Here is a 20,291-nt window from a genome sequence, read left to right on the forward strand (position 1 = left end):
GTTCAAATGCTTATTGATTTTTTTGCATCTCAACACACAACCTCAAATATGGTATTAATATAGATGCAAACATCAAACACTGTTATTAGACTCATTAGGCTGAAGAGAAGAGAAGAGAAGAGAAGAGAAGAGAAGAGAAGAGAAGAGAAGAGAAGAGAAGAGAAGAGAAGAGACTCATCCTTTGCTGTATGTCACAGTCACATGAGTGTTAGTGGAGCTTGCCTGCAGGCCACTCAGTCACTTTAGATGCTTTGTGATCACACATCAGACCGCATATGACTCACATAGTGTAGGTAGGTTAAGCAGAGATGACACAATTGTGTCACTTAAATGCTTCAATAGTGTGAAAAAACATCGGAAAATATACAACAGCTAATGCTTATTTGAAGAAACACTTTAACTTGTACATCTGTTAAGTTAAAATAATTATCCCATGATTGATATGCAGTTGGGAAAAATGTACAGTACCAGAATGAATAGACACAGTGACATTGAATTGGAGGAATACTAATCAAGCGTTGGAATTTAACCACTCTGGCATTTCCTGACCACATAAATCATTGTTTCATTTGTGACTGTGCCTGTTTATAGCTTTGGCTGGTTACATTAATGGCACATGAAGCACATGGTCATGAATTTCAGTACTGGATGGACACAGTGATGCCAGAATCACATGCTTTACACAGGAAACCGAGCAGAGCACAAAAACCAAGTTTTTTGTTTTTACTACTACCCACACATGCTACACAAATGCAGCCTATTCTCAAACCACAAAATGCGAGTTCTACATCTGAACAGTGGTGCAATTCTTTTCACATCATAGCCTTCACAGAAGGAAATGGTATGATGTTTCTTAGAACATGTCTTTTCTGAGTTATTTTAGGAGATGACAGAAGTGGAAGCTTCTCGCTTCCTAACTGACGCTGGGTTCGGCCCACTGTGCACTGTGGAATGAAAAGAACTCTGAGCTAATACTAGTTCTGTGACGAGGCACATGAATGAAATACAACCGGGGGTGATATGAGCACATTTACGAGGCTGCCCTCTGTTGTGCAATGACCAAAACCTCAAAAGATTTTAATGAAACCCGGACATAAAGTAGAACAAAACTTTCTACACAGTGATGCTCTTTTTGCTGGTTGTAAGCCAGAGAAGTAACAGGTTCAGTCCAGAATAAGGTTACACAGGAACACCACATATTTACACACAGCTACCTTATTAGGCCGCTTAATAGACAAAGCTTGAAAAGGTCAAGTCAAAGCTGATGTGATGGCACTGATGTGAAAGTAGTGGATTTTTTCCAAGTTTCAGGATCCCAAAAAGCACCACTTCTAGTCATCCTCACTCACGCAGTCAAGTGACTTTCAGCAAGATACTAAAGGTCAAGACACATAATCCTAACCCTGAGCCCCCACAATGTATCCAAACATTATCCCAGTAGCTGATACAGGCGCTCTTGCAGCATGGGTAAATGTAAAGTGCTCTAAACTGTCCTCAGTTAAAAGTAATTACAAGAATACAGTCCATTTCCCCAGTTAAGGATACTTGACTTCACTGCAGATTTTTAAGAGGCTCTACTTATGAGCAATAAAGCCTGCCTCTTACTGAGGATGGAACAAAGCTCAATGAGTGCTTGTATTGTAATGGTTTCAGTTTAAAAGCATCTCTAATAATCTTAAATTAACAAAACTTTCTAATGGAAGAAACAAATCTCTATAGGTGCCATAGTTCCAGGAACAACACGACAAAATCATCCCCTCTAAAAGAGGCATTTAAAACCGTTTTTTTTTTGTTTTGTTTTTTCAAATAAAATGAGTCATTAAGATCCCAGATACTTACAGCCTACTCTATTCTTTTGTCCTTCTAGACATTGCTTTGATGAAATGCACAGATCACACTAGATCATCATCCCTGGAGCTACTGGTGCACTAATGCTCTGAATACATAATGCAGTTAAGTAAATAAAGTGATAGAGGTCTGGAACAAAACATGAGGTTTGGTGAATTAATACACTTAAACTGAGGATATAAGAAATAAGAAGTGGCTACATATTGACAAATGCACATATAGCATTTCAGTAGTGCTTCAGTACGGAAAATTGAATTTAAGTCAATTTCACACCATTCAGAACGAAATGTATACTTGGTTAATTTACAACTGTTCCTTTTAGTGTCAAGTGTCCCGAACTATACCAGCATGCTCGCGGACTTCCCATATCTGAAAAAAGTTATCTACCCAGGCACTAAAACGTGAAGTTTTTTGAACAACAGTAACAGGTGAGATATTACACAATATCAAGAAAAGCTACACAGTGGAAAGAAAGAAAGAAAAAGTCAACTGATTTAAACTACTGATAAAGCCATGCAAGTCAGACTGGAGCTAAGAAATGTCAGATAAAGTGGCTGCTAAACTGTGAAGGTGACTCTCCAGGCCTTGCAGAGAAGGGAAGCAGTACTCTGTTCCCCATTTGATTAATGTGTTGTCGCCATTTGTTTGCTCTGAATTCCTCCATTCAAAGTAAGTAGCCTTATAAACTAAACCTTTACAGTACTAGCTCGGGCTTATGAACTGTCTGTGTAAGTGCATGCAGAGATACTGCTTGCCAAACAGGTTGTGGACGCACACAAACTCACGTTCTACGCTTTCAGCTTAATATCTCTTCTGTGCAGCTGTAGTCAAGTGCATTTTTGTATGTGTGTGTGTGTGTGTGTGTGTGTGTGTGTGTGTGTGTGTGTGTGTGTGTGTGTGTGTGTGTGTGTGTGTGTGTGTGTGTGTGTTGCCACAAGTGGCCCCTGCTTTTTACAAGGCTCTTTGAAAATACTAACCAACACTGCAGCCCGTCCCCGCACGCCTGTCTCTGCTCGCTCTGCAGCTCTCTTTACAATTACGCAACACGAAACGCATGCCTTATGTGTAGCTTGACTGTAAACGAGACGAGCTACATCTTCATGATCTATGAAAAAACGGAAGTTTTAACAGAAAACACCAACACTGAGCACTATTTGTGGGTGGGATGAAGAAGGAAAAAAAAAACCCTGGCCTGTGCACAAAGTCCCAGCCAGATCCCCGCAAGTGCCTTAAAGTCGTCTTTTAAGCGTGTAAACTACTCTTCTGATCTTGAAATAATCAGTTGTTTCCATCTCTGCTCAAATCATTAACAGCTGCTTTCGGAAAGATGACAATTCTCCTTCTTTCTGCTTGTACAGCGAACTCGTCTGTCACGGTTTCCGCTTCAGTGAAGCTTTTTATTTTCTCCACACAATCACACAAAAGCAAAACTTCAACGAAATTTAAGACAATGTTTGCTTAACTTACCTCTGTAAGACCGAAATGCTGTCCACGGCCGATGTAATCTTCCATCGACCGTCAACACACTATGGTTGATGTTGAGGACCGCTACGCAGCCAATCCTGAAGTCTGCAGAGGGCTGGCAGACAGACAGACAGCCCTGCCACACTCGCCTCATCCAGAGCCTTGTGCACAGTGGGTTGAGCAAAGACTGCTGAGGGAGAGCTACATGAGGAAGTAGTTTCATGATCTCAGTGACTGTGTGGAAAATTTAGTTTAGCTAAATGAGACCATAAATAATATTTATACTTTCTATAGACAACATAAGACATTTAGTCATAAAACACTGTAATAACTTCGGTAGTGTTAGCACTAAATATTAAGATGTAGGTGTGTGTCCAGAGGGGAAGGCATGTTGTGGAACTGGCCCGACCTGAAAAAGGATTGTAGGTGCAGCTAACTGCCAAAATACTGCAAAGAGAATGGCTAGGTCACAAATATGCATTTGTATGCATAAATAGTACTTTTATTTTAGGTGTTTTAGGCTTTATATATTTTATTTTTTAGAAGAATCAGTACTATTATGCTACTTCAGTAGAATTTTGACATATTCTTCAATGTCTAAATACTTTGTTTGCCACTTTGGAAAACAGCTATTCTTTACAAAATGATATGTAACCCTTTTCATGTGTTAGCACTGATATGGCTGCACAGGCCTGCAAATGATGCACACAATAATATGCAATGTTTTCCATGCTTTCTAAAATCACTGATCAAACATTTTGTTTTCCTGTCAGGTTCTCCTGCCTTGTTCTTGCCCCCCCCCCTTGTCTTCCTATTCAAAAGCTCCTGGAAGCAGCCCCTTAGCTATTCAACCAGGTAACAAATGAAAGGAACTGTACTTAATAGCAGCTTTTTCTAGAAGCCACAACCATCTGTTCACACAATCATGTACACACTGGAAGTCTGTGGGATACGTCAGGAAAACTTTGGGGTGCAGTATCTTGTCTCAAGAACAATTTATGGATTGAAGGAGCCAGGGATCAAACCACTGACCTTCTGACTGACAGATAACCACCTCTCCTCTTAAACTGACTGAGCAAATCTAAACCTCTTCTAGAAGCAAGTCTTTCAGCTTGGCAGCCCTCTTGGAACACCTCCAAGTAATTACTTGTTCATCATTACCTAAATGAACTTCGATTTTAGGGATCACTTGGACATAAACGGTATAAAGAACTGCCAGGGAAACACTAAAACATGCTTTATGGTTAAAAGCTTTTCTCCCCACAAATGTCATTTCTACCCCCATCTTTTTCATCTACATAGACCTAAAATTATCCTGTTCTGTTCATGCCATTTTCATTTTCAGATGACAGTATTTTTCCTCCTTCCTTGGCTCAACTCTTTGAAGGTATGACTCTGGGTTCGGCCAATGCAGCTGTGCCGGCAGGGTCTCTTATCCGGAGTTTTAATAGTGATGCAATGTTTCCAGATGTGGAACAAGAGAGAGAAAAACAGCATTAGTGTAACCTGAAAAACAATTATTTTCTCAAAAGACACACAAACACTATATATAAGGGTTTCTGACGTCATTGAATTTGGAAAGAAACACCAAATTCCACGCTCAGAGAGAAGACCGTCAACAGTTTGATTACATAACCTTTTTCCCTCAGCGGGACAAACAGCTGTATCGCGATACTTAATTTTAAAATTAAAAACAAAACCAAATCCATGTTTTATCATTCTTTTGCTTGATTTTAACATTTTGAACTATGTTTTACTCACATATTCTTTCCATATTTGTGCTTAAGTTACACGTCTTTTACGCAACATGAGTTCAGAAATGCTTGTGACAATGCAGAAGCCCTTCTTGCTCAAAGGACTTAAAGGAAACCCGAGCTGATTGGTGAGTGGGTGGACAAGCATGCTGGACATATCAGAGGTGCAGTTTGTTCTGCCAGATTGCCTCCTCACATCTGATGGACATAAGCTTCACGTGGCCCGCCTTACACGAATAAGACAAGGCTGCCTCCTGGTGGACTAATGTAAACACAAGTTTTACTAAATAAACAGTTGCCGTGTTTAACCATAAATTACCAGCTCTGTAGTAGAAGTTCTACATTACAGTACACGTACAGGGAAAAAAGACAAAAGCATCATTTTCATTTAATAAGCTGTACATTTTAATAACATTTCAAAAACATTAAGATTATATGCAACAGTTATTGCAGAGGAATTATGAGTCACAATGCGAGTATAAAAAAGCTACTAACGTACACACAGTAGACACTTTGTTAGGTACACCTTACTGTTATCACGTTGGAACCCAAGCCTCAACTCTCGCCGCCCGGTACCAAACGACTCACAGACCGGTACCGGTCCGTGGGTTGGGAACCGCTGCTCTATTGGATTGAGATCTGGTGACTGTGGAGGCCATTGGAGTACAGTGAAGTTATTGGCATGTTCAAGAAACCAGTGAGTAGACTTCAGTTTTGTGGAATGATGCTGGAAGCAGCCATGAGAAGATGGGTAAACTGTGGCCATAAAGAGATGGACATGGTCAGCAACAACACTCAGGTAGGTTGTGGTGTTTAAATGATGCTCAGTTGTTACAAGGGGCTCAAAGTGTGCCAAGAAGATATCCCGCAAAACATTACACCACCACTACCAGCCTAAACTGTTGATACAAACCAGGATGTATCCATGGTTTCTTGTTATTTATTCCAAATCCTGACCCTGCCATCTGAATGTCAGCAGAAATTGAGACTCATCACACCAGCCAATTTTGGTGAATTCATGTGAACTGTAGCCTCATTTTCCCGTTCTTAGCTGACAGAAATAGTACCCAGAGTGGTCTTCTGCTGCTTTAGCCAATCTCCTTCAATGTTTGACTTACTTTGCATTTTGAGATGCTTTTCCGCATAGCTTGGTTTTATAAGGAGTAGTCATTTGAGCCATTGTGGCCTTCAAGTCTGGCCATTTTCTTCAACAAGGTATTTTCACCCAGAAACCTGCCTCTTACTGGATATTTTCTTTTTAATTTAGACCATTCTCTGTAAACCCCACAAGTGGATGGAGAGTGGGGAAACCCCACTAGATAAGCATTTTATAACATGCTCAGGCCAGCCAAGTCTAGCACCAACACCTTTGCCACATTCAACATCACTTAAATTACATTGAAACTTCAGCAGATGACCTTTCTCGTGTATATATGTTGAAATGCATTTGGTTCTTCACACATGAGTGGCTGATTAATAATTAAATGAATGAGCAGTTGAACAGGTATACCTGACAAAGTGGCTGGTGAGTGTATATGACAAATGTATCAGGTATAGTTTCTCTGTATTTTCACACTGTTAAAATTTCCAGGTGGAAGAATAATTTCTTTGTCCAAACAACTCTGTGTTATGAGCTTACACTCAGATTATATTATTCTTTGGGAATTTAAGAACTGGCTTTCTCTGCACTCTTATTCAGTAAATGTTGCCAATGTACAGAACCTGTATGATCCTGATCATTCCCGCTACTCATACCAGGAGTAGAAGTGTGTGGATAGTTGGTAGATACACAGCAAGTTTTCAAAGAAACCAAACATGTCCTCCTGCAAAAATCTGAGTCTAAAAGCTGACAAGGGTAAAGCTGGCTGGCTGTTCAGATGCTCCTGGTCGACAGACACTGGTTGACCACCTCCAGTAGAGATGCATTCTCCAGAGCTGCTGCCACTCTCTCTTTGTCTGCCAGCTGTTTGTTCACTGTACACACAATGACATAAACAGTATGATAAAAAAAATGCATTAGATTATACTGGTAAAAATGGTCTAAAATTCCATCTCGCCTCCTTTCTCTCTATGGAGTTTTACCTGCTTCCTCTGAAGCATGAGTCCCAGGAGTGATACAAACATCAATCTGAGAGGAAATAGAAAAAATATACTGCAATTTAGGCCACAAATGAAAATAACAAAACATTAAAGCACAGAAAAATTTGACACTGTAAAATATGTTTAAGGTTAAATGTGCATGTCATGTGAAAAAACATGCATAAACATACTTTGAACCTGTCTGGCAGGGAGCGCAGAAGCTTGACTTTGATTGACAGACCAATGAGTGTTGCCATGCTGCAGTGAGGGATGGTGGGTGTGAACTCAACACCCACAGTACTCTCTGCATCATTAACCTGAGGAAGCATACACAATTAATAAACTTCATGCATCAATGTATCTTCCTAACAGCATACTGCATTCATTTTTAACAATGAAATTCACTGTAAATACTTTTGAATGAAATGCTTGTTGTTGGATTCAACTGTCTTCAACCATGTCTTTACTAAAGTAATCTGCAAGTTACAGAGCATCTTTTTATTTCCTTAGTCACACTACTACAAACATAGGAAAAATATATAAAATAGGAAGCAAAAAAAAAAACAAAAAAAAAAAAAAAAACACACCTTAACTCGAAGTTGCTCCACAACATTGAGCTCTTCCAGTGACAGTGGATGCTCTGGGTCATTGATAGATCTGATCAGATGTAACTTTAGTTAAAGAATTCAAGACGGTATAATACAAATAATAAATATTTTTGTTTCTGCACTACTGTAATCAGTGTACTAATGATATTAAAGTAAAGATCCAACAATATTAGAGAGAAACGCTAAGAACGATATCTCCTGTGAAGCAAGTGTTTGGTAAAAGTGGAACAGAAGAGCTCCCTTGTAACAGGGAGAGACCCACAGCAGAATCAGGCTCATCAAAGTAAAGCCATCGGCCATAACCAGTTGGGAGGACGGGAAAGAAAGGACAAAATAGAAAACAAATGTTAATAAGATGCATCACTGACATGTAAACACATCAGGGGTGAAAATACGTTTTATAATGCCCAGAGACTTCATCAAAAACTGAAGTCAGAAATGTAGAAATGGTGTATGTCTCCTGAACCCAAACTGGTAGGTAATGGCTTAAAACTCATTGTACAAAAGATTGAAGCATAGTCTATGAACCACAAGTGAACCTCTTTAAAGAGGTGCGATTTTGTCATAAAATAAACTGTCTGATCCTTTGACTTTGACCTCACTGGACCCAGTGGAGGTGGTGAGTGACAGGAGAATGGCGGCTAAGCTGTCATCCCTGTTGGACAACATCTCCCACCCCATGCAGGAGACTCTGACAGCACTGAGCAGCTCCTTCAGTGGGAGACTGCGGCACCCACGGTGTGGGACGGAGAGATTTCGCAGGTCTTTCCTCCCCACTGCTGTCAGACTCCACAACAAAGACTAACTGATCAAACACACACATCCACACATGTGCAATAAGACTAATGTGCAATAATCTTTTCTGGCATCGTTGTATTTTTACTTAGTTGTATATAGCATTTGTATTCTATTTTTATCTTATTGTATATTTTATTCTATTTTATTCTACTGTATATAGTATTTTATTTTATTCTATTCTGTACAGTTGTGTACTGTATTTATTCTTATTTTATTCTAATTTTGCTTCATAACTTTTGCACTGTCCACTTCCTGCTGTGACAAAACAAATTTCCCACGTGTGGGACTAATAAAGGTTATCTTATCTTATCTTATGCTGTTTGCATAGCCACTGTAAATAAGTCCAAGAAATCATTCAACTAATACTAACATCAGCTTAACAATAACTCAATTAAAAACTGTCAAATTGTTCAAATTAAATAATAAAATATATTTACAAAAATGAGACAATTTTACATTCCTGAGAATACGAATTGAGTAACCTAAATCATTAACGGTGTTTATAAATTTAATCTACGATGGTTGGTTAACCTATTAAAACACAGTTGCACTTCAAAATGTTTAGTTAAGTTTTCAGTACTAAGAAATTGACTATTATTACTTGTCGGCAAACCTTCTTAAACTGCTGTTAACTCCCTCGATTTCATTATCTAGCTGAATGGCACTGGCATTAGCTTTTAAGTCAGGCAAATAATATAATGCATGAACATCAGTAAAAAATGATGAAGGGCATATCTCTAAGGCGTAAATGCACTCTAAACCACAGTAAAACATGAAAACAGGATATCGAATATTTCTCTGTCGTCGATGGGGTCGTGGACGTCTTCATCCTCTTCGGACGCCGTCTGTACTCTGTCCCCCGACCGCTGAAAAATCACAGGGTTTGCATTCTCCAAGCGGGTCCCCTCGGACATGTTCAGCGCTTAGTTTAGTCCGCGTTAAACAGTAAAAAACCTCGTATTTTTTTCAGAGCTTGCCGCTGCAAACAAGCTGTATAACTAGCGCCCTAATGAAGTACTTCCTGGAATAACGGAAAGCCGCAGAGTCCAAAACATAAAAGTGCTGCAAAGTCTTAAAGGAACAGTACACGCAAATTGTTTCCTGCTAAATACACACTCTTTAGTAGGATATTCAGTTAACTGCGTGCGTTTTCGGACGTGAGCCGGAGTAAGCCTAAATGTTTAAAAAATACCATTTAAATTTCCTTTCCTAGTCTTTGCTTATTCTCTTGCTATTTTCAAATTTTCCCAGGCTTCCCATTTTGAAGGCTTAGACTGTACATGGAAATAAATATCATTTTTACTGGCATTTGTCTCCCTGTTTGTCCGGCAGATGGCAGATACCGCCCATTTTAGCACTTGACACTAACACCTTTACACACAGAATACGCTTTAATCAAAGTGTTATTGCAATAACAATATACTGACCACAATAATCTTAATTTCACATGACTTTTTACATGTAACATTATTACTTAATTTTTTTTAAAATTCTTTTAGTTTGTGTTTATTTAAAACACAAACATATTTCTTTTTCTCACATTTCTTTTATTTTGTGCACACAAATCAGATCTAATTTGCATCTTCTTTCAAACACATTTGACCTATTAGCGGGAAGAAGAGGGATTCTGCTTTTTCATCTGTGTAAAAAGTGCATCCTAATAAATTTATGACAAGCCACCAGTGGTAGTTTAGATTGGTGGGTTAGCTATACCTGATTTTTATGCCATTACCTATAAGTTCTTACTTTAGTTTCCTAGAATTTTCTCTCTGTTTGCAAAGTTCGAGTATGATAATGAGATTTTGTATCTGTATTCAAAGCTAAACTGGTAATTTCACCATTTTGATGTTAAGCCTCTACAAACTCACTGCAATGATTATCTTTGAAAAAATTAAAACAAACTGGTTAGAACACAGGTATTACATATTTGTGTCAGCCTTTCAGCCAAATCCCTTTATGGAAGCACTTTATTTAAAGATTAAATTATTATATGGTCTTCATTTCTGTACTACACAACCGCCATCACCATCAACTACTTCTATCAAGTCAGAATCTTAATGAACTGCTGCAGTCACTGGAAATGTGGTGCGCGGTTGATGTGAAGTTTTACTTCAGCCTGATATGTTCACCTTTTGGGAAAAAATGTGCATATAATGAGACTGCGCACGGCCGCTGACACATGTTTTAATAAAAATGTCATGGATAAGGGCAGCGACAGTTTGAAAGGGCGAAAATATTTTCCTAACTGTGACAATATGGACTAACAACCTTTAGATTCACAATTCTAGTTTCAGGTGGTAACATGCTATTTATAAATAGTTATTTCTATGAAATTAGATATGACTAGCAGTGAACATTTTTTCTAAGTCCAATTTATGCAAGAATTACATTATCAGCACAGATGACTCCAAAACCTCAGTGTCTTGCAACTACATGAAAAAGACTGAACATTTTCATTATAAAAGGCAAAATCTTAATGAGCTGCTAAATTAAAATTATATCAACATTACCAGTCTTAAATATCTCACAAGCTTAATGTCTAATCAGAACACCTGATTAGAAAGCCTTGAGCATTTGGGGATGAAAAGTTTAGAAGCATGTAGATAAATGAGGCACAAACAGGAAAGTTTAATGTTTCGCATTAATGCAGTGCACTATCAGAATGAGAAGTAAGAGTTTGCTGTTGCATAATGTAGAGAGTCCAGAGAGGTGAGTTTTTCATGGTCTGACATTGTGAATGTGAAGGAAATAATATCCTGTTCTGAAGTCAAAACATTTGTGAAAAATGAACACTGTTTGTCAGACATGGGTTTCTTAAGCTTCTGAATTTAAAGAAGTCTTTTTTAAAATTCTCAACAGTACTGATAATAAAATGGAACTACCTGTGGAGAGCAGCTTGCTGCTGCCATGCACTGTGTGCATTATGTGATTATTCCTCATTTGGTCTTTGTGTTCAGAGCATGGTGGGATTCCATATTTATAGAAAACGACTGGTGGTGTTGAGCCTGGAGCAGCACACCTGATGTGCATAATGAGACAACAAAGCTGCAGACAACCAGTTCACAGCTTGCCATATAAATAGCAGCAAATGTTAGCAATATGCAGACATATGGGTAGATTATTTTCCTTAATGTCACAATGTATTCCCAAAAAATGGATTATGGAGGACTACAGAGCAAATTTTATTCCAAAGAGGTCTTTAGGTTTGACTGTATTTGTAGCTTTTTGAAATACACAGTGCAAAAATTAGGTGCAGAGAAATGGAAATGCACAGAAGGCTTGAACTTCCCTCTCAGGTCAACTTTTAAATTACGGTAACTAATTTTTTCTGAGGACTGCCCAAAACTATGTACTGAGATTCCTATTAGAATGATAAAGTGGGCATTATATGGACAAAAGTACTGAGCCAAAAATGACATCTACAGGGGCTGCTTGGCTGTAGAAACCCATGCCATGAAGCTCCCTGTGCACAGTTTTTTGTGCTGATGTTAATACCAGAGGAAATTTGGAACATTATTATTGACTATGAAAATCACTACTAAGTGACCCTGTTCTGTAACTTTACTGAAACTCATAGTTTCAGGAAGGTCTTGAGACCATTTGTCTAATGCAAGGTAGCTCATGGCATTGAAATAAAGACTAAAGACAATGTAAATGTGATTTATCCACTTGATGGACAGCAGTCACACCAGAACGCAGGTCAGTGCCTGACATTAGGAGTGTAAATTTCACTCTTGCTATGTGATGTAAGAACAGTAGCAAGAAGCAGACAATCACTAAAGCACCCTGCATGTTAGTGTGATGGTAGTCCATAGGTGCCAGGCAGAGCTTTGTAGACCCATGTCTATGTATAACAGTTGTCTACTGTCACCTGGGGCCAGGCAAAAATAGGTTGAATAACCAGTAATGTCGACTGCTATTTTTCATGATTCAGCTGCTTGTTAGCTCTGTAGCTTTGCCCCTGCTGCTGAGAAGAAGTAAGTCACAACATGCAAAGAAGTTTGTAGTGAAGGGAAACTGATTATCAAATACGAATGGAAACTGTCCAGTGCAGCTACTCTCTGTGCTTCTCCTGTTTTGTTTTTTTCCTTGATCTTTGATGTTTTTCACACTTCTCCCTGTTAATGGTGAGCTCTGCTCTTGCTCCCTTTTCTGTTCGAGTTAACTTTGCAACAAGTCATTATTTGACCTGTGCAGGGCATTGCACTGATGGCTTTTTGGAGGTTGAATCCCTCATATCCCTCTCTCTGCATATCCAGGCAGCTATGTAAATGGTCACCAGTGTGGAAATATAAATCCTGGAAAATTTAGAGAGATTTTATCATTTATTCATTTTTGTAACAGAAATGAAAGCAAAATAAAACAAAAATACTTCCAGGAGAACAAGCCTTGTCTTGCATGCTGTCACTTTTACTTGCGAATTATTAGGATCATGGTTTAAGTTTATAAAGTTAAAGACATCAGAGAAACTGTATCATTTAAATGCTTTACAAATCTCTGCCACATCAGCATAAAAGCTCATTTTTCCTTACCAGGTTAGTGATTTCCACCTGTACATTTTAGGTTTAACTTGACACACTGCTGCCATGTCATATTTGTGAACCTGCATTAAAAAAAAGTTGACCAATATTGTGTAAATTCTGATGTTTCAAGTTGACATTTATATTGTTTAAGATTTGCTACAGCTTTGTAATTAAGCCCAGAAAGCCATGACCTTTTGTACTATGGGTTTTGGCCACTGGAGTACATAAAATATATTATACATATTGAGGCCAACTTTGCAGTCTCACAGAGAGTTTCTGTGTCTTGTCAGAAAATGAGATGCCTTTCATCATTTATGAAATACTGAATTAAATATACAAGGTCAAAGGTAAACTTTTGGAGGAGAAATACAAACTATAGAAACCAGACTTTTTTTTCTCTTTACAAAAGCTACAACCAGAGTGAACAATGAAATTTGAACATAAGCTTTTATATTATGTGTTCACTCATGTTAACCTATGTTTTGTTATTCATTGAATTAAACATGAAATGGCAAAATCAAGATCTTTTAGTCTTAAATTATTTATCTAACTCATGGTTTATAGCCCATACTGTGAGATGAGAATGGATGAGAGATCATGCTTCTTTTTAAGTTTCAGGTCGCATTTTTCTCTTAAAGAGGAAAGTATCACAGCATTACAGTTCTGACAAATTATTGTTCAGTCTTTTAGAATGATGTATTGTTCCAGTTGAAAAGTTAATAACTATGTGTTTCATAATTGCAGCCTTTTAGAAATGTTCACATTTTCCTTTTCAGGAGTTTGCTCATTGTTTCACATTAATGTGCATATTCAGAGTGACTGCAGCAGTCACAAAGTGACAGCAGAAGATGACTTACTTTGGAAAGCAATTTCGAAGAGTCAGGAAGAATTTCTTTTCTGCTTTTACCTCGCCCTCGGGGGAATTAGGTGAAGGAACCAGCCAAAGAGACTATCATTTGAACAACTATTTATAAAAAAGGATGTGGCAGAACATTTATTGAAGGTGTAAATTAAACTAGCTCACAATTTTTAAGAGTGGCTTCAGCGTTTTGTGTGTCTCATTTAATATCATCCAGCGACAAAACAGCACCGCATACAGTAAATGTCTTTCATGGGCTGTTTAAGCTGATGTAAGCTCAGCTCTTTAAGCGCAGGTTTAGTGGGACTCTATAGTATGATATGGCTCCTCCTTTGGATCAGTTAATTAATAATTTCGTCATTTTTGTGCAGGAGGGGAGCAGCACAGGTTTCGGGGACACATGGAGTCTTACAGAGGAAGAGAGAGAGGTGTAAAACATAGGAAGATGAAACAGGTTTATACTTTGGAACAGTCACTTGTCATCTCTTATAATAGTTTGAGCTACTGGATGTCAAGGGAGCTGATAAAAACCCTCAAGTTCAACCACATAGAGAAGTAAACTCCAGTTCAAAAACATGAAGACTAACCAGTTCAGTTTTAAAGAACAGCTTATCTGTTCAGGGTCCAGTTAAAATGTGTTAAATGTCTTGCAAATGCAAATCCAGCTTCCAAATTTGATCATTTTTTTCAAACCTCTCAGGAGCCAATTTGAATCTCTACTGTTCTCTATATTTCGACTGCTGACTCCTCACACTAGTATTGAGATAGCAAGCATGCTTTCAGTCACAGCTATATTTGAGTCATTTCTTCCTTAGATATCCTTAATGTTTTTGCAGCAACTTTACATGGAACACCCTGTGGTTTGTTTTCATTTTATTTCATATAGCCTATTGATTTTGTAAAAATTAAAAAGTGGGACAGTCCTCTGTTTGTTTTCATGTCTTGACTTGCATCCCTCTAATAGTGCACTTGTTTCTTTTTCTTCCAGTTTTAGTGTCATTCAGCTCCACAGGCACCAGGTCATCTCTAAAAGATGTGATCTCCTCTAAGGTGGTATAGGTTTGACACGAGAGTCCTCCTGCTGTGGGGTTCTCCCTCCCCACATCTTTACTCTCAGTGTATTTATCCACCATCACATCCAATCAGGCATCAATGTTTTCTGGCTGTTCACTGACTTGTGGGGAAATGAGCCTTAAATAAGGGATGATCAACATGACAGCTCTCGAAAAGTAATGTGTAATAGTTTATTTCCACAGATATCTGCCCTCTAGCGCTGGCAACACTAGTCATACATATCAATCACATATGCACACACATATCACTGTGGCTGATAAATAATGTTGATCATTTCATCAAGAATACAGGAGATCATCCAGAAAGCCTGGTCTTTAATTAACAATGCCAGTCTCGCGACCCAGATGCACAGCACTCGAAGAAAAGTTAACCATTATTTAAGAGGAGCTTTTAAAGGTAATATAGGTTTGATCTTTGGCTCAGTTTAACTATCACTGAAGCAGGAGTGTAAGTAGAGAGCCAGGGTACATATACTGCTCAAGTCAATGAGCCACAGGGGTACATACTGGTTGGAGTGGAGCCAGAGAGATGCGAACGGAAACAGCAAGGGGAGCAAAAACAGGAAACAAAAGGAGAGGGACAACAGAGGAAGAAAGGATGAGGAACAAAGGGTCCTAATGTAAGTGTTCTAACCTAAAAACATCTAGCAACATGGCAGCTTTTAATCTTAGGATGTTTTGTGACTATAATATTTAAATAAAAGAAGCAAGATCACACAATATTTGAACATTTGAAGAGTTTATAAGAAGATAAGGCCTTTGGATGTCAACTGAGCCATTTTAGCTTAATCTATTAGTGTAACAACAGTTGATGAGACGTTCCCAGTGCGGGCCAGACAAAAATGAAACATGCTGAGATGTCTTCTTGAAAATGATGAATGCAATGAATGTATTCTTAGTTTTATGGAGCAAACAATGAATTATTGACCAATAAAATGTTTACCACAAGCACAGGGCTTGACTTTGTTCCTTTACACCACTACTTGCTTTTCAACAGCTAGTGGTGCATCACAAAAGAAAGGCTGCAATTATACTTCTGGATACTGTTCCAGGCCTTTAAATGTTCAGTGATCTCATATTGATAGACCTCAAACTAATGTGAATAATGTATTTTATATTTAATTATCATGAAAATGCAATGGAGAAGAAAATTCCAGATTAAACTGTCCCTTGAGCTGAATAAATTTAAATAAAAAGTTAACAACTTATTCCACACAAAAATGATTGAAATTAAAATGAAAGAGGCCTTTTTTCCCCCAACTGTCCTGTCGGTCCATCCGACAAGTCTAGAATCGATAAAAGCTCATTAAATTCCCACCATGATCCGTGAAGCTCAGTTTGATCACAACGCTGAAGTTTGGTGTGGGCTGAGCCCTTGGAGGTCATACATTTCCAGACATAGCAGTTGTCAGTTAATGCCCAACTCATGCTGGCAAGAACAGAGGATGAGCTGGTCCTATTTTTCTGTGGAAATATTTCTGATGTTGGAGATATAGATCAATGCTTTGACTTTCCCCCATTGCTCTCGTCCCTTGTGTTTTCTCAGACTGACTGCTAAACATTTCAACTGCTCTTGTGTGTGAGATTCACAACACACAAAATTGAAAGATTGCAATATTTTTTGATGTTTCTTGTTCGGTCTGCAGTTATATCTCAGTGCCTTTCGCTTTGGCAGGACTTTTGAATTCTCTCTGCAGGGCATTTTGGTTAGTTTTGTACTGAAAACACCTTTTAAAAAGATATTTAAAGCAGGCTTGCCTCTGCTCTCTTTTGAAAGCCATAACCTCATGTCTCATTACCAAATGAGAACACATTAAAAAACACAATATAATGAATATTACTGTATGTGACTGTAAGGTTGTTACGTCAAATATTACATTCAGTTCTCTAGCAAAGGTGGAGTTAATAAAAAAAAACTGCTCCTTTTAAAGAAATATAAAGCTTGTTATGTAAAGGAAGCAAGCTGCTATGAACTTGTTTATTTTCTAAACAGTGACAGCAGAGAGGAAGACAAGAACAGAGGCCCTGCAGCCAGTCAGTGAACCTCAGGATAGCTTCACAAGAGGGTGCTGGTTGTTTTTCTCTCTTTCAGTCAGATTTATGTTGGAAAGACTGTGATAAATGTACCTTCTGTCCATAGAGAGAAGAGGGAGAAGCACATAGACAGGACTTCAGAGGGAGACTTCAGTCTGAAAGGATCATAAGATTGTAGCAGAGTGAGTTCAGACAGTGACATATGAGGGTATAGAGGGAGAAATGATTTTGTATTGATTCAGCCTCACACACAAACAGAATAAGCCCAACAAAGTTTCACCAAATGTATCAGCAACAAACTGAAACATTGCTCTGTTTAAATCTTATAGTCATTCTCTCATGACACATCAGCTCAATGGTGAGCTCACACCAACCTGAAAACAACCAAAGAACACACATGTTAGTTGTTACATGTTGTTATAAACTCACCGGCCACATTATAAATTTCACCTGTTCAACTGCTCTTTAATGTCAACATGTAATCTGATGACCACATGGCCGCAACTCAATGCATTGCGGGATAAAGATATGGTCAAGATGACCTACTGAAGCTCAAACCAAACATCAGTGAAGAAGAACAGTGATTTTTAAATGACTTTGTCAGATCATTCTTTATAAACCTTAGAGATGGTCGTGTGGGAAATACTTTCTGAAATACTCAGATGAGCCTCTTTGGCACCAACAATCATACAATATTCAAAGAGAAAATATCCAGTTCTCTAGAGGAAAATATTCTTGTTATAGGGAAAGAGGTCAGAGAGAAATGGCCAGACTGTAGCAACCAATGCATGCAGAACAACATCTGAATGCACATCTCATCGAACCTTGAAGCAGATGGGCTACAGCGGCAGAAGACCACACTGAGTGCCACTCCTATCAGCATTGTTTAGATGGCACGTTCTGAGTAATGTTGTCCATCAGAGGCCATCAGAAGTGTACCCATCTTTTGATGCCCGCTTCCAGCATAATAAAGTGCCATATCAGAAAGCTAAAATCATCTCAAACTGGTTTTGACAGAATGAGTTTAATCTACTCAGATGGCCTCCACGTCACTAGATCTTAATCCTATAGAGCGCCTTGAGATGTGAGGGAACGGGAGATTCACATCATGGATACACAGTCCAGAATATATGCCACAAAAATTATGGCAGTTCTGAAGGCAAAGGGAGGTCCACCCTGCTACTAGCAATGTTTACCAACAAATTGTCTGGTGAGTATAACCTTTTATACACATTTCCACTGAAACCACACTGGTTTGCGTGACAAGTGATCATTTTGTTACTGATGACTCAACCTCACCTTTGCCTTCCTGCTGCTCCGTGAATACTGTTGATCACAGCTTGCCATTACACTGTCTCCCGAACCATCCAAGAGGCACTTTGCGAAATCAATTTGTCTGAAATTCATTGGGAAGACTGCAGTGAGTCAAGTGCTCCTCAAGTGCAAATATAAAAAGCTTATGTCACAGTTCAAGTGGGCAATGACCAATTTGCCTCGTATAACTGCAGCCTTTCTCCAGCACACAGCATCACTTTGCTGTTGTTTTAAGGCTGGTGGCTGAGATGTACTTTAACAAGAGAAAACAAGACCCTTGATAAATGAAACATTGATGTCATACTGCAGGCATGCATGTTCTTTGATGTGTGTTTTGTCCCATGCAGTTTGGAGAACATGTACAAGTGGGTCTCATGGTGTTAGGGTAGTAGGATCTCAGCTTGTGTCTTATGTTAAATGTATTTATTTAATGAAATATATTTTGAGTATTTAATATTGAGTATGTATACTAAAAATGATGGGTGAGTGTGCAGCTGCAGTTCAGGCAACTTCATTTACTTCAGTTTGGTTAAAATCTTTTTTGTTTTTTGGGGGTTTTTTGAGACAAAGTAAAACAATGAAACAATAAAAGACATTGAAGCTTTTGAAAACCCAAAATAACCCCTCTCAATAAATAAATATAACAATAGTTGTATTTTTCCTTAATGATATATCAACAGTCAAATGTTTTGATGATGGTGAATGTTCTGTAACGTGTCCACAGCCTCCCATAAGTGTTTGACTGAAGATTGAGATCTGATGACTAAAGGTCACAGCAAATTATTTTCACACTCAAACCTTCTGCCCTGTGAATTAGGGTAATTTCATTCTAGAAAGAACACTCCTATTGATATGCATAGTACGATCAAGTTTATCACTTAGACTGACCTTTCCTCTAAAGAGACAAGGGTCTCTAACTATACCTCTAAAATATCCATGCATAGTATAATAGAGCTGCCTGGTGACCTCATGTAGAGGGGACAAGGGATTCAGGTGTTTTTCCCCATGTGAAACTGTATACAGCTATTATTTTGGCTGATTTGCATGAGCTTGCATTTGAAAAAGAAACAAACTCATCTGCAATCCAAGTTATGAAGACACTTGGTTGGTTTACTTAATTTCATAAGTATGAAATTTCATTTCATGTGTATTCATTTACAGGATGTAATTTAGTATACAGTAATAGATATTGTGAAGCAGTAAGGAAGTAGGGCACACCTGAGGAGACCCACAGAGAAATATGCTGACAGTGCAAAATGATGACCATGTCCTGTAACACCAAATATAAACAGCCAGTTAATGATAAACTTGCATTAATACAATTTCTAAAGTGGACATGCTCTGCTTGAAACAGCTTGGTAACGACCAACAGCTGTATCTGTTTCTGCCAGCGTCTAACATGCCCGGCCCAGACAACATTTCCTATCCTGTCATTAGAGAAGATTGGGTCTCTGTTGACCTTTTACTGTAATTATGTTCTGTCAGGGCGGCATGTCTGCTGCTCTCAGTTTAATTCATATTTCGCTCAGACTCCCTGCAAAATGGCAAAGAAATAAGGCAGTTATAAAACTAAGCTTACAAAGAGTAATATCAATCTATCTATCATCTATCCATCCATCCATTTATCTATCTTTTGCTCTTTCGTGTGGCCCTCTACTTTTCCAGGGCAGCAGAAGCTTCCAGCTGAGCACCGACCTATTTAACTCCAAAATGAGACGCCGTTTGGAAGGATCTGTTTTTTAAGTATAGCACTGACGCCGTGGTTTGATCTATGAGGGCTTTCAGGGTTTACTGGCCTGATAGCCTGGTAGAGGAGAGGCTGAGGAGAGAGCAAACAGGTCAGCACAGAGGGTTTTGGAGGAAAATGACCTCAGTATGGGTCCTACTTTTCTAATGGTAACTGAAGATTGGGGCTAAAAAAAAAAAGAAAAGAAAAG

General features: G+C 38.5%; 2 protein-coding genes across 2 annotated transcripts in view; both read right to left on the bottom strand.

Moving 5' to 3' along the window:
* wipf1b (WAS/WASL interacting protein family, member 1b) overlaps positions 1 to 3,440 on the bottom strand; it is a 27,394-nt gene extending 23,954 nt beyond the window's left edge. The window contains exon 1 of the mRNA XM_063491378.1: positions 3,316 to 3,440. The gene's annotated coding sequence lies outside the window, so the exon portion shown is untranslated. The remainder of the gene's footprint in view (positions 1 to 3,315) is intronic.
* A 2,035-nt stretch (positions 3,441 to 5,475) lies between these two features.
* On the bottom strand, positions 5,476 to 9,565 carry ciao2b (cytosolic iron-sulfur assembly component 2B). The gene is made up of 5 exons (XM_063491344.1): positions 9,337 to 9,565; positions 7,733 to 7,810; positions 7,337 to 7,462; positions 7,149 to 7,194; positions 5,476 to 7,040 (listed from the first exon to the last, which is right to left on the bottom strand). The coding sequence occupies exons 1-5, from the start codon at positions 9,463 to 9,465 to the stop codon at positions 6,940 to 6,942; spliced, it is 480 nt and encodes a 159-aa protein (XP_063347414.1). The 5' UTR covers positions 9,466 to 9,565; the 3' UTR covers positions 5,476 to 6,939.
* Between the last annotated feature and the right edge of the window lie 10,726 nt (positions 9,566 to 20,291).

This window comes from Pelmatolapia mariae, linkage group LG13 (assembly GCF_036321145.2).
Source record: "Pelmatolapia mariae isolate MD_Pm_ZW linkage group LG13, Pm_UMD_F_2, whole genome shotgun sequence".
Lineage (NCBI taxonomy): Eukaryota > Metazoa > Chordata > Actinopteri > Cichliformes > Cichlidae > Pelmatolapia > Pelmatolapia mariae.

Bases quoted from the DNA above. Each gene is read 5' to 3' on its own strand.
- ciao2b (XM_063491344.1), bottom strand. From the start codon at position 9,465: ATGTCCGAGGGGACCCGCTTGGAGAATGCAAACCCTGTGATTTTTCAG. The intron at 7,811-9,336 runs ATCCTGTTTTCA...CTAAAGTTACAT, and splicing joins ACGACAGAGAAATATTCGAT to CTGATCAGATCTATCAATGA. The intron at 7,195-7,336 runs GTATGTTTATGC...ATTTCCTCTCAG, and splicing joins CCCTGCCAGACAGGTTCAAA to ATTGATGTTTGTATCACTCC.